Source organism: Mobula hypostoma, chromosome 12 (genome assembly GCF_963921235.1).
Source record: "Mobula hypostoma chromosome 12, sMobHyp1.1, whole genome shotgun sequence".
In the NCBI taxonomy this organism is placed as follows: Eukaryota; Metazoa; Chordata; class Chondrichthyes; order Myliobatiformes; family Myliobatidae; genus Mobula; species Mobula hypostoma.
This window is the reverse complement of record NC_086108.1, coordinates 28,479,721-28,492,164: the sequence shown is the minus strand read 5'-3', so window position 1 is coordinate 28,492,164 and position 12,444 is coordinate 28,479,721. Positions and strand designations below refer to the sequence as shown.

General features: G+C 39.4%; 1 protein-coding gene across 2 annotated transcripts in view; it reads left to right on the top strand.

Moving 5' to 3' along the window:
- The window catches only part of acbd6 (acyl-CoA binding domain containing 6), a 221,059-nt gene extending 214,548 nt beyond the window's left edge, over positions 1-6,511 (top strand). For both annotated transcript variants that reach the window (XM_063064879.1, XM_063064878.1), the window contains one exon: positions 6,242-6,511. In XM_063064879.1, coding sequence (XP_062920949.1) covers positions 6,242-6,396 — 155 coding nt within the window. In that variant the 3' untranslated portion in view covers positions 6,397-6,511. The remainder of the gene's footprint in view (positions 1-6,241) is intronic.
- The last annotated feature ends 5,933 nt before the right edge of the window (positions 6,512-12,444 follow it).

The following is a 12,444-nucleotide window of genomic DNA, read 5'->3' as shown; positions in this document are numbered from 1 at the left end:
CCATTGGAAATCTGATGGCAGAGGGGAAAAAGCTGGTACTTATATGTTGACTATGTATCGTTAGGCTCTCGTATCTCCTCCTCCTTAAAGTCACAATGAAAAGAGGGCATGTCTTGGGTGATGAGGGTCCTGAATGATGAATGCCGGTTTTTTGAGGCATTGCCTTTTGGAGATGGCCTTGATACTAGACAGCCTAGTGCCCATGATGGAGCTGGCTAAGTTTATAATTTTCTGCAGCTTTTTCTGATCCTGTGCAGTGGCCCCTCTATACCAGAAGATGATATAACCAGTTAGAACGTTCTCCATGATACCCCTGTAAAAATATGTGACCGTCTTGGTGACATACTGAGTCTCCTCAAATTCCTAATGAAATATAGCTACTGCCATGCCTTCTTTATAATTGCATCAATATTTTGGACCCAGGATAGATCTTCAGTGATGTTGGCACCCAGGAATTTAGAACTGACCATCCTTTCCACTGCTAATCCCTCATTAAGGACTGGTGTATGTTTCCTCGACTTCCCCTTCCTGAAGTCCACAATGAATTCCTTGGTCTTAAAAACGTTGAGTGCAAGGTTATTGTTGTGACACCACTCAACCAGCTGATCTATCGCACACCTGTATGCCTTCTCATCACCATCTGAAATTCTGCCAACAATAGTCGTGTCATTGGCAAATTTGTAGATGGCATTTAAAGTGCGCCAGTGTTGATTGTAAGTGAGCAGAAGATGTTATTTCTTATCTGCACTTCCTGATAAGGAAGCCAAGTATCCAGTTGAAGAGGGAGGCACAGAGGCTTAGGTTTGGAGCTTGTTGACTAGTACTCTTGAGTATGAACCTGAGGGGGACCAATGTCCTTGCAGGCAGGTTTGCTGGAGCTTTTGGGAAGGGTTTAAACTAAGTTGACAAGGTGATGGGAACCAGAGCGATAGGACTGTAGATGGGGCAGTTAATATACAAGTCGATGCAGTGTGTAGTGAGACTGTGAGGATGGCGGCAAAATCGAAAAGGGTAATGAATGCAGAAATGAAGGTATTATATTTGGATGCATAGAGTATTTGGAATAAGGTAGATGATTTTACAGCACTGTTAGAGATTGGAGACATGATATTGTGGACATCACTGAGACGTGGCTGAAAAAAGATTTGTATCGAGAGGACAAGCAGGTAGGCAGAAGGGATGGTAAAAAATGAAATCAAATCCTTAGAAGGAGGTGACATAGGATCAGAAGATGTAGAATCTTTGTGGTTAGAGTTAAGAAACTACAAGGGCAAAAAGACCCTGGTGGGAGTTATATACAGGCCCCCGAACAACAGCCAAGGGTTGCTGGGCAGTGTATCTTAGTGGGCTGGAAGAGCCTGTTCTGCGCTGTGTCTATCAATCAATCAATAAATAAAATGCCAACAACCTATATACTTGCACCACCCTATCTCCCTGTGTTGTCACCTGCCATCTTCAGAGATCTGTGAACTTGTACGCCATGGTCCCTAGGCTCTGCCATTCATGGGATATGGCTCCCAAAATGCATCACTTCACACTTGCCAGGATTTAATTCCATTTGCCATTGTCCTGCCCGATTTGTGATAGTTGATGAATATCATTCTGCAACCTATGGCTATCCTCCTCACTATCAACAACACCTCCAATTTTCATATCATTTGCGGATTTACTAATTTTGCTTCTTACACTGATATCCAAACTGTATTTACAAACAGCAAGGGTTCCAACACTGATACCTGTGATACACCACTGGTTGAAGCTCCCAATCATGAAAGCAACCTTCCACTGTCACCCTTTGTCTCGTATTACCATAACAGTTTGCCAACTTATTTTAAAACAGATACTGTATACTTTGGATCAGTTTCTTCAGCCGAGCTGATTGTCAGGCCAGTCATCCCATTCTGCTCTCGAATCTTTGATCTCAGAACCCCACCACTACTGTTGGTCCCAAAACATAGCCATTCTCCACTTGGCCCCTTGACAACACACAATCCCTGACCTTTTGTGTCTTACCGGACTGTTAATCAAGGGAGGAAGTAAGTAATAACTTACAATGTTGCATCATTTTCAGTATAACTATACCAGGGGTGTTCTGTAGTCTTAAACATCAAATCAAATCAAATTTAATTGTCACTCAAACCATACATGGATAGAGCCGAACAAGACAATGTTCTTCTGGGGCCAAGGTGCAAAAACATACACACGCATTCAAAATAGCAAGAAAGGGAAGGAAAAAAGAACATAGTCCATAAGAAACCACATTTTTAATCCAAAACCCTGAGAGACAAGTCCTGCAAATTGATGGTTCCGGGCAGTCCAGCCTATAATTCCACCAAATCAACACTGGAGGGCAGCACCGATGAGCGAGGCCACCCCCAACTGTATAAAAACACATTTAACAAAGAAGAAAGCACCTTTGGTTGTCCCCCAAGAGGCTGCTGTGTGTATGTGCGCCACCATCTTACCGGAAGAACATCTGGGCTTAACCCTGCCCAGTTAAAATTAACAAATGAATAAAACATAGTCTGCATCAGGCATCATTTCAATTGTAATTTTTGCAGCTTTGGAATATTATGTTAAATTTCTGGTTTCATTAGATATAGTAACATTTATAATTGTTCTATATTTATATCAAAATATATTTATTATCAAAGTATATTTTCTTTTTACATTCCTGTCTTCTTACGGACAGTTTATATCAACATATTATATATTTCACTCCTGATCTTCTCATGTAATGGATCTACATTTCTTTAGGTAATTTGCTGCAGTTTTTTTTGCAGAACTTTGTACTGATGGATAACAGAATGATTTATCATTTATTATACACCTAAATTGATGGTGTGCACTGACAATTGGTGTCTAACCCAACAAATGTTTGTGATACACAAAATGCTGAGGAACTCAGTAAGTCGGGCAGCACCTAGGGAAGGAATAGAGAGTTGATGTTTGGGCCAAGACCCTTCATCAGAACTGAAAAGAAAGGGGGCAAAAGCCAAAATCAGAAGGTGAGGCAAGAGGAAGGCATACAAGCTGTCAGGTGATAGGTGAAACCAGGTGAGGGTGTAGGTGGGGAGGGGCGATGATGTAAGTTGGGACGGGTAAGGTGGATGAGGTTAAGAGGAAGGAAGCTAATAGAAGGGGATGGGCAGATGAGGAGAAGACAAGGGGTGAGAGAGTAAACAGAATCAGGAATGGAAAAAGAAGAGAAGAGAGTGGAGGGAGAAATTACCCGAATTTAGATAAATCAATGTTCATGCCATCAGGTGAGAGGCTACTCAGATAGAATATGAGGTGTTGCTGCTCCAGCATGAGTGTGGCCTTATCGTAGCATTAAAAGAGGCAATGGACCCTCTATAGATGTGCCTGACTTGCTGAGTTCCTCCAGCATTTTGTGTTTGTTGTTCAACATCTCCAGTATCTCTTGTGTTTAAGCTTTTGTGATGCTAATTAGCCTTTCCTTATATCTCCAGATAAACTTTGGTCATGCAAAATACTTAGGAACTACTTCAGTATATATTTTAGACTTCAAATGGACATAAGTTTCACTGTTACTATTATTAATACTGTCATTTGGACACAATGTTTTTAACTCTTAGTAAATTATGTTGTTATTTAGAAAATTCTTTTTTTTTACCTATTTTTCCTGTTAAATTAAACTACATTGATTTAAAAAGCCAGTTACAATTAATTTCCATATTAATCTCTTAACAATAATACAATTTGCATTGAAGTAATATCTTTCATATACAGGTCGACCTTCACTAATCCAACTACCTGTAATCTAGTTCCTTCGATAATCCGGCACTGATTATGCTTAATGTGATCCTTCTGTAATTCAGCATTTTCACTAATCCGGCACTCCTCAGGTCCCAGTGGTACCAGATTAGTGAAGGTTGACCTGTAGTAAAATGTGGCAGTATTAAACAGCTGGTCAGAAGCTTGGTCAAAGAGGTGGATTTCAAAGACTGCTTTTAAAGGAGGAAGGGGGGATGTTGTGAATTTGAGCTGTGAATTCTCAATTCTTTATGACTCAAGGCAGAACTGAATTAGTGGAGCAAATAAAATCAGGATGTGCAGAGGAAAACAGAACTCTTGAATGTTTTACAAGGTCTTGACTGAAGTGTTGACAGTCTATTTCCCTCCATAGATGCCGTCTGACCCACTGAGTTCCTCCAGTTTTTTGTGTGTTGCATCAGATTTCAGAATCTATAATCTCTTGTGTCTCCCTTTGAATGTATGTGATATGGAAGGTAATTACAGAGACAGGCTAAAGACATCAGCAAGGAACCAATTCACACTTTAATTTTTACTGATTAGTTATTAAATTTTGCCTGACACCGGCCCCCTAGGCCTGAGTTGACGTAGTAGTAGTAGTAGTAGTAGTATTAAATTTAGAAGCCTGGCAGTATTTAAGAGCCTATTTAAATAAATTAAATTGTTCAAGGGTAAGATCAGTTCTGACAGAATGAGAAAGAAAATAATGAGCCTAAAATATGTGAAAAGCTAGATAAAATAATTTCTACTGTAAATGTGATATTTATTTTACAATTTATTCTCAGATTAATTTATTTAATGGTCAGAGTCTGATGTTGGGTGTTGCTAATACTATGCAGAGGAATTTATGAACATGAGCTTATATTTTGTTAGTTGAACAGTTTAAAATGGACTACTATTTATAAATAATATACAATCTACCTGTGGACTTTTACATCAACAGCACTTTAATGTGCTTTACAACATGATTTGCAGGTAAAATACATAACTCTATTTTACTTTATTATACTATTCTAATCAGTGCAAGCTGATTCCAAATAAGTTGGTTCCAAATAAGGTAAAAACCAAATAAATCTGTGGTAGAATAGTGATAAACTAATCTCTGACCCCAGTTTTGATAACTGAGCTTTTTGACAAAATGACTTTTAAAAATGTGTATATATGTGTTTAAAGGTGTGTGTTAAGAGAACAAGTAGGGGCATATTACTGAACCTACAATAACTGTGAAATATTTTAATAAATTGGTTTATTATTGTCTCATGTACTGTGGTACAGTAAGAAACTTGTCTTGCCTACTGCCCATACAGATCAATTCATACAATGTGCACTGAGGTAGTATAAGGGAAAAGAAGAACAGCATGCAAAGTAAAGAGAAAGTGTACTGCAGGTAAACAGTAAGATGCAAAGTCACAAAGAGGTAGATTGTGAGATCAAGAGTCCATCTTATTGTTCTAGGGAAACATTCAATAGCCCTAGGACAGTGGGATAGAAGTTGTCCTTGAGCCTTTGAGGTTCACCCTCATTCATATGATGACATTGAATTCCTCTGTAAAGGCAATCTAGTAATTGAGTTTCTTCCTATGAGCAAGGATTTATCATTTGCCCTTTTGTCATCCCCCTTAATCACACAATACAGTCTCTTATATTTCCAGTAAAATGGGTATTTGGTATCACCCTACCAACTTGGCACACTATTCCCATCTGACTCCAGTTATCCCATGTTGGTTATTAATGATATCTATCAGTCATTCATTATCGTTAAGCATTTGTAATCTGCACTTTTTTCTTCAATAAATGATGATGGATAGTCATTAAAAAATCATATCTATTAATGGGAACTGTTAGTGAAAATATATTCAGGAGAGTGAGGGTCAGCGATTGATATCCAGCAAAATCCCATGTGTATTATTCTTGAAGCTGCACTAATTCAGGCAAGTGAAAAATCTTCATTCACATAGTTTGCTTATGCCTTGTAGAGACTTTAGCTAGTCTGGAAGTGAGTCACCCACTTTGAAAAACTTAAGCTGTGATCTATCCTTGCAGCTCATGTCTTTTTGATTGTTTGATTTAATTGTTTGTTGAGTGGTGACCCCTCCCTCCATTGAAGCTGGAGGTCTCAGCAATGGTAATATAGTTAAACATCAAAGTTAGACATTGAATGACACTTGTGTGGCACAACTTTTACTTGCAATTTAAAGCTCATGCTTAAGTATTGTCTACATTTCATATAGGAGCTTACTTAGTGCTCAGTTACCCTCATCCTCACCCTCATTACCATTCTGATTACACTATTGCTGATCCCGAAGGAGTCACTTCCTTACCTTTTGAAGTGTTATTTTATTAAAAATGACAAATTTTCTGCAGAAAAAAATTGGAGATTCTTTCACTTCAATCATTTTATAGTTTTTGACTATGTCAATGAAACATAATAGATACTCACTCCCTTCTCTTTGTCTCTTTGCAGCTTCTGCCTGTGAATTTGCTGATATTGTAGAGTTATTACTGAATTCTGGTGCGGATCCTACGATTCAGGATGGGGAAGGTTGCCTGCCTGAAGAGGTGACTGACTCCAAAGACATCTCCCAAATGTTGCGACAGTATGTTTCATCTAAAGGCTGACACCATTGTCAGTTGTCTGACTCCAAATGAACAGCATGGGAACAAAACGTATTGAAGTGTATTTCATGGTTATTATTACTTAACTATCTGCAATAATAAATGGTTATTCATGTTATGCTTTCTTCTGGTTATTTTCTTGATCAAATATTGTGCACTTCAAATTAAACAGACCAAAATCAGAGTTTTAATGCATGAGAACTTGAAAGTAATATTAAGCAATTTTTAGTTCAGTATGAATAGGAAACACTTCATTCTGGCACCTCAATGGTCAGCGGCTGGAACAGTTTCTTTACAGGAAGAGAATTTTGTAAAATTTAGGAAAAAAAGGAAAAGGTTGGAAACAGGTCAGGCAATAGCTATGGTAAAGATATTATTTCAGATCAAAGAATCTTTATCATAAATTAGAAAATTTGTCCTGCTTACTGCATTTTCAGGTCAAGTTATTTGCTAACTGCATCAGAAATACTGGTATGGGGTCAGTAGTTAAGCTATTTACCCTCCTTGATAACACCCTTACTCCTTGCACCTCCAGAAAATTGTTATCATTACTATCAGTATGATTATAATCCCTTTATTTCAATACACTGAATGAGATTTGCACAGTTATGTTATCAGTCTGCACATTTTCATAAACTACGAGTATCATTTTGAGATTTCGTTATTTGATGTAGAGAAGGTACACTTTTTGAATAGTCTAACCCCGGTGCAAAGGTGTCATCTCAGTTACTGTTCCTCAACCTCATTCCTCCCAAAGTGGTGTTATTAATCAAGAAACATTACTTATTCTCAAAGTTCAAAGGACATTAATTATCAAAGTATGTATACTGTATACAACCTTGAGATTTTACAGGCAGCTATAAAACAAAGAAACCCAGTAGAACCCATTTAAAGAAAAGACCGTCAAACACCCAGTGTTTAGGGAAATAACAAATCGTGCAAACAATAAAAGCAAGCAGATAGCACTTAAAAGTGAGTCCATGACATGAAGCTAGCAGCTGATTCAGGAGCCCATCAGTCGCAGGCCATGGTATCGATTCAACCCAGAGATGAGTAAACCTCGCAGAACCGACCTATTTCTTGCCTCCAGCCCCAACACCTGACCTTTCAAACTAGCCTGGCACTTAAATTATCCAAACCTTGAGTCAGTCCTTGCATTCAGACCTCGGTCCTGCTGCTTCAATACGCTCTCAGACCTGTGCCCTACTGCTTTGAAATTCTCAGGCCCGGGCCCACCACCTTGATTTGGCCCGTACCCGACCTTTCCAATTAGGCCCAGCACTTAAATCGATCAAACCTCAGATCTTTCCTTGCTCTCGGGTCTGGGCTCTGCCTCACTTCCGCTCACCTCACCTCGGTTCAGCCGCATTGAATTGCCTCCATCCGCTCCAGCAATGGCCAAACAGTGGCTCATTCCCTGCTCTTGTGCCTGAGCTAAGCCGTATTGATTCAGTTGGTACATGCCATGCCACAACCATCCTGCACCTTCAAGACTTAAGTTCACAATGCAAAAATTCCAGGTTGTACAAACAATTAAAAAGCTCAGCTCCGAAAGAGAAGTTTCGGGCAAATGACTTCAGCGATCATTTACCAGAAAAAAAGTGTATTTAATAAAGTGGTTAGTAGTTTTGCAGTCCTGAGTAATAAATTCAGGGGGGAAAATTGAAATATGAAAACACATCCAGCCATTTTTTGGTCAGTTAGATTTTCAGATAAGTCAACATTGGATTCAAAAGTATAACAGTCAGTAAAGGCTTTTCCCTAACTTCAAAATTATTTAAAATTTGTGTAAAAAGAGATGTAAAATCAAATTTGATGGATTTTGTTATACTTACGGTGTAACACTAATACAGTAATCTGTACAGTATTGTAAATTATAAACTTTGAATTCCATTCAATTACCATGTACTGTAGCTCATGATAAGTAGTAGTGACTATGTTCCTTCAGATTTTAGTCAAGCCTTTCACACCCTATATGACGGGATAAAGAGTACAATTTAAATGAACATTTTTTTTTCCTTTCATTCTCCTTCATACAGCTTGTTCACATCTTTTTGCACTCAATACTTCAATTGTAGTTCTCCTAACATCAGGGCTTTTTATCCATTCATTTGCGGGATGTAATTATTGGCAAGGACAGTATATGCACACCATCTTGAATTGTCCTTTCTATTAATTAGTTTGTGAGGCCATGTCAAAGCTGGCCATACTGGAGGGTCTGAAGTCACACACGTTCATGACTAGTTAAAAGTTGCTGCTTTCCTTCCCCAAGAGGAATTAATGAATGAAATAGATTTTTTTTACGGCAAAGCAGCTGTTTCATAGCTAGCATTACTGGTACACTTTTCTGGAGATTTTATTTAATTAATTACTTTGAATGTAAATTAATTTGCCATTATACTACAATAAATTACATCTTGAGAATTCTAATCCACTAATAGTCATTGAAAACTACAACACAGCCCATCTAGTATCTGCCGAATCACGTAAACTGCCTAGTTCCATCAGTCTGCACCCAGCCATAGCCCTCCATACCCCTCCCATCCATGTACCTATCCAAACTTCTCTTAAGTGTAGAAATAGGAATCACGTCCCCCTCATGTTCCCCTTAAACTTTTCACCTTTCACCCTTAACACGACCTCTAGTTGTAGTCTCACCCAACCCTATTTTTAAAATGCTCCCTTGCATTTACCCTATCTATACACCTCATAATTTTGTATACCTCTTATCAAATCTCTCCTACATCTTCTACATTCTAGGGAATTAAGTTCTAACCTATTCAATCTTTCCTTGACACTCAGGTCCTCCAGTACCAGCAACATCCTTGTAAATTTTCTCCATACTCTTTCAATCTTATTTACATCTTTCCTGTAGGTAAGTGACCAAACCTGCACACAACACGTTTTTAAACTCCAAATTAGGCCTCACCAACATTTTGTACAACTTTAACATAATGACTCAACTCCTTTGATCTTTGAAAGCCAATTTGCCAAAAACTTTCTCTACGATCCTGTCTACCTGTGATGCCATGTTCAGTGAATGGACCTGTATTCCCAGATCCCTCTGGTCTACCATACTCCTCAGTGCCTCACTACTCCCTGTGTAAGACCTACCCTGGTTGGTCCTCCCAAAGTGCAACACATCACACTTGTCTGCATTAAATTTCATCTGCCATTTTTCAAACCATTTTTTCAGTGGTCCCAGATCCCTCTACAAGCTTTAATAGTCTTCCGCACTGTCCACTACACTCCCAATCTCAGTGTCATCTGCAAATTTTCTGATCCAGTTGACCACATTATCTTCCACATCATTGATATAGATGACAAATGAAACAGACCCAGCACCAATCACTGTCACTAGTCACAGGCTTCCGATCAGAGAGGCAGCCATTTACTACCACTCTGGCTTCTCCCTCAAAGACAGTGTCTAATCCAATTTACTGCTTCATCTTGAATGCCATGTCAATGAACCTTCTTGATGAACCTCCCTAGTGGGACCTTGTAAAAGGTCTTGCTGAAGTACATGATCAATATACACTGTCTTGCCTTCATCAATTTTCCTGGTAAATTTCTCAAAAAACTCTATAAGGTTGGTTAGACACTACCTACCACACACAAAAGCGTGTTGACTGTACCTCTTCCTAGAGATGCTGCCTGGCCTGCTGCGTTCACCAGCAACTTTGATGTGTGTTGCTTGAATTTCCAGCATCTGCAGAATTACTGTTGTTTGCGTGATACCATTTCCCTCACTATGTTGTACACTGGGTACTACGGGTTGGAATCATTCATTCATTCTGTGCTGTCTCGTATGATGTGGGCGATGATCAAGTTTCTATGACCATGATTGTTCTTGGCAAATTTTTCTGTAGAAGTAGTTTGCCATTTCCTTCTTCGGGGCAATGTCTTGAAAAGATGAGTAATATCAACCAATATCAATACTCTTCAGAGGTTGTCTGCCTGGTGTCAGTGGTCGCATAACCAGGACGTGATATGCACCAGCTACTCATATGACCATCCAGCACTTGCTCCCATGGTTTCACGTGGCCCTGATCAGGGGGCTAAGCAGGTGCTACACCTTGCCCAAGGGTGACCTGCAGGCTAGCGGAGGGAAGGAGCACCTTCCACCTCCTTTGGTAGAGAAGTATCTCCACTCCACCCACCCAAATGACTTCGGAATGGGAATACAATATAATTATAAATTATCACATACTATTAATATCCTCCAGTTAGCAATTTGTTCCCAATAAAACCAATATTAGCATCTTTGGGATGGGAGAGCCCCTTAATACAAGCTGCAAAGCATAAACAGCTTTCAATGTCCTCTGGATTTAAGTATAGCTGAACTGAGCAATTTTAGATTAATTTTAAATTGCTATAAATTTTAGCTCGGATGGGAAATTATAACCAGAAATTTGGAATTTAAATTGCCACTTAAAATGTACAATCTGTTATTGCTTTTCCATTTAACTAGGTAATTTACAAATCACTTAACTCTCATCTAAGAAAATTTTAGCTGTCCAAATAATGACTCTAAAAGTAATAAATGAAGATGAGTTCTCTTGGAGAAATTGTAATTCAAGAAAAAGTATTTCAGAGCACCACATGTTATCAAAGTTCTTTCTTGGTCTCCAACATACCTTCAGAATTACATGTAATATATATTAAAATAATTGTTGATATATTGCAGGGAGATAAGAATCCTTTCAACAGAGCCATATACCAGAGAAAGAGTTCACTTGGCATTTTATGCCTGTGCTAGCAGGCTAAAAAGTTCTTCCTTTACTCCACACTTTTCTCATAGTTGTACAAATTTGCTCAATGCATATTTAGAAGTTGCTAATAATTCTACTTGTACAGTAAAATCTTATTAGGCAAAGCGTTTCCAACAGTAACAATTTGCTTAACTGAAAAGAAACATTATCTTCCCAAGCAACACACACAAAATGCTGGTGGAACACAGCAGGTCAGGCAGCATCTATAGGAAGAGGTACAGTCGATGTTTCGCCCCTCCCACTTTCAAATCTCTTACTAGCTCTTCTTTCAGTTAGTCCTGCCGAAGGGTCTCAGCCCGAAACGTCGACTGTACCTCTTCCTAGAGATGCTGCTTGGCCTGCTGCGTTCTCCAGCAACTTTGATGTGGGTTGATTAAGGGATTGGAGCTATTTTGAAGCAAGAGGAAACCACACCAGGAAGAAGTCAGCGGAAACATGATGCAACTGAGGATGTTGTAATCTGGAGCAGAAAAACAGCTGGACGATCCTAATGGGTATAACAACATCTGTGGAGGACTTTTCCACCTCAGACATAGTTCGACCTGCTGCATTCTTCTTGCAGTTTATTTTTGGCAAGAAGACGTCCTTGTAGAGTAGATTAATACAGGAGTGGCAAGTGGTTTAAAATACAGACACCCCACCTCTCCCGGAAGTTCTGGGAGTCTCCCGCATATGAATAGTGGCTCCCTGATGCTCGCAAATTTATACAATATCACAGAAATCAATTTTTTTGAGAGCGAGCGAGCGATAGAAAGCAAGAGAGAGCGCTTGAGAGAAAGCAAGCGAGAGTGCAAGAGAGCGAGAGAGAGAAAGCGGGCGAGAGCGCGAGAGAGAAAGCAAGCGAGAGTGTGAGAGAGAGAGAATGCGAGAGAGAAAGCAAGCGAGAGTGGGAGAGCGACCATGAGAGAGAGAGAGAGAGCGCGAGCGAGAGAGAGAGAGAGCACCGTGGCAGAGTGTTCCCAAAAAAAGAAAATATAAAACATATGTCACCCCAGACTACACTGCAGTGTACCCCTGCCTAATAGTGGTCAAAAATAATGACAGTGTTGCTCGCTGCACTGTTTGCAACAGTGACTTTTCTATTGCCCATGGTGGGTTAGGACTGTAAAAGACATGTTGAGGTGAGTTTAACAGGTGTAATTTGTTCATTAGCATAGCTAACATTATTTAAACTAGCTGGCTGGCTGCTAAGGAGCTACTCTATTGCAGACATCCCACCTCTCCCGGAAGTTCCGGGAGTCTCCCACAAATTGATCGTGCTACCTCCCTGAAATGAGTT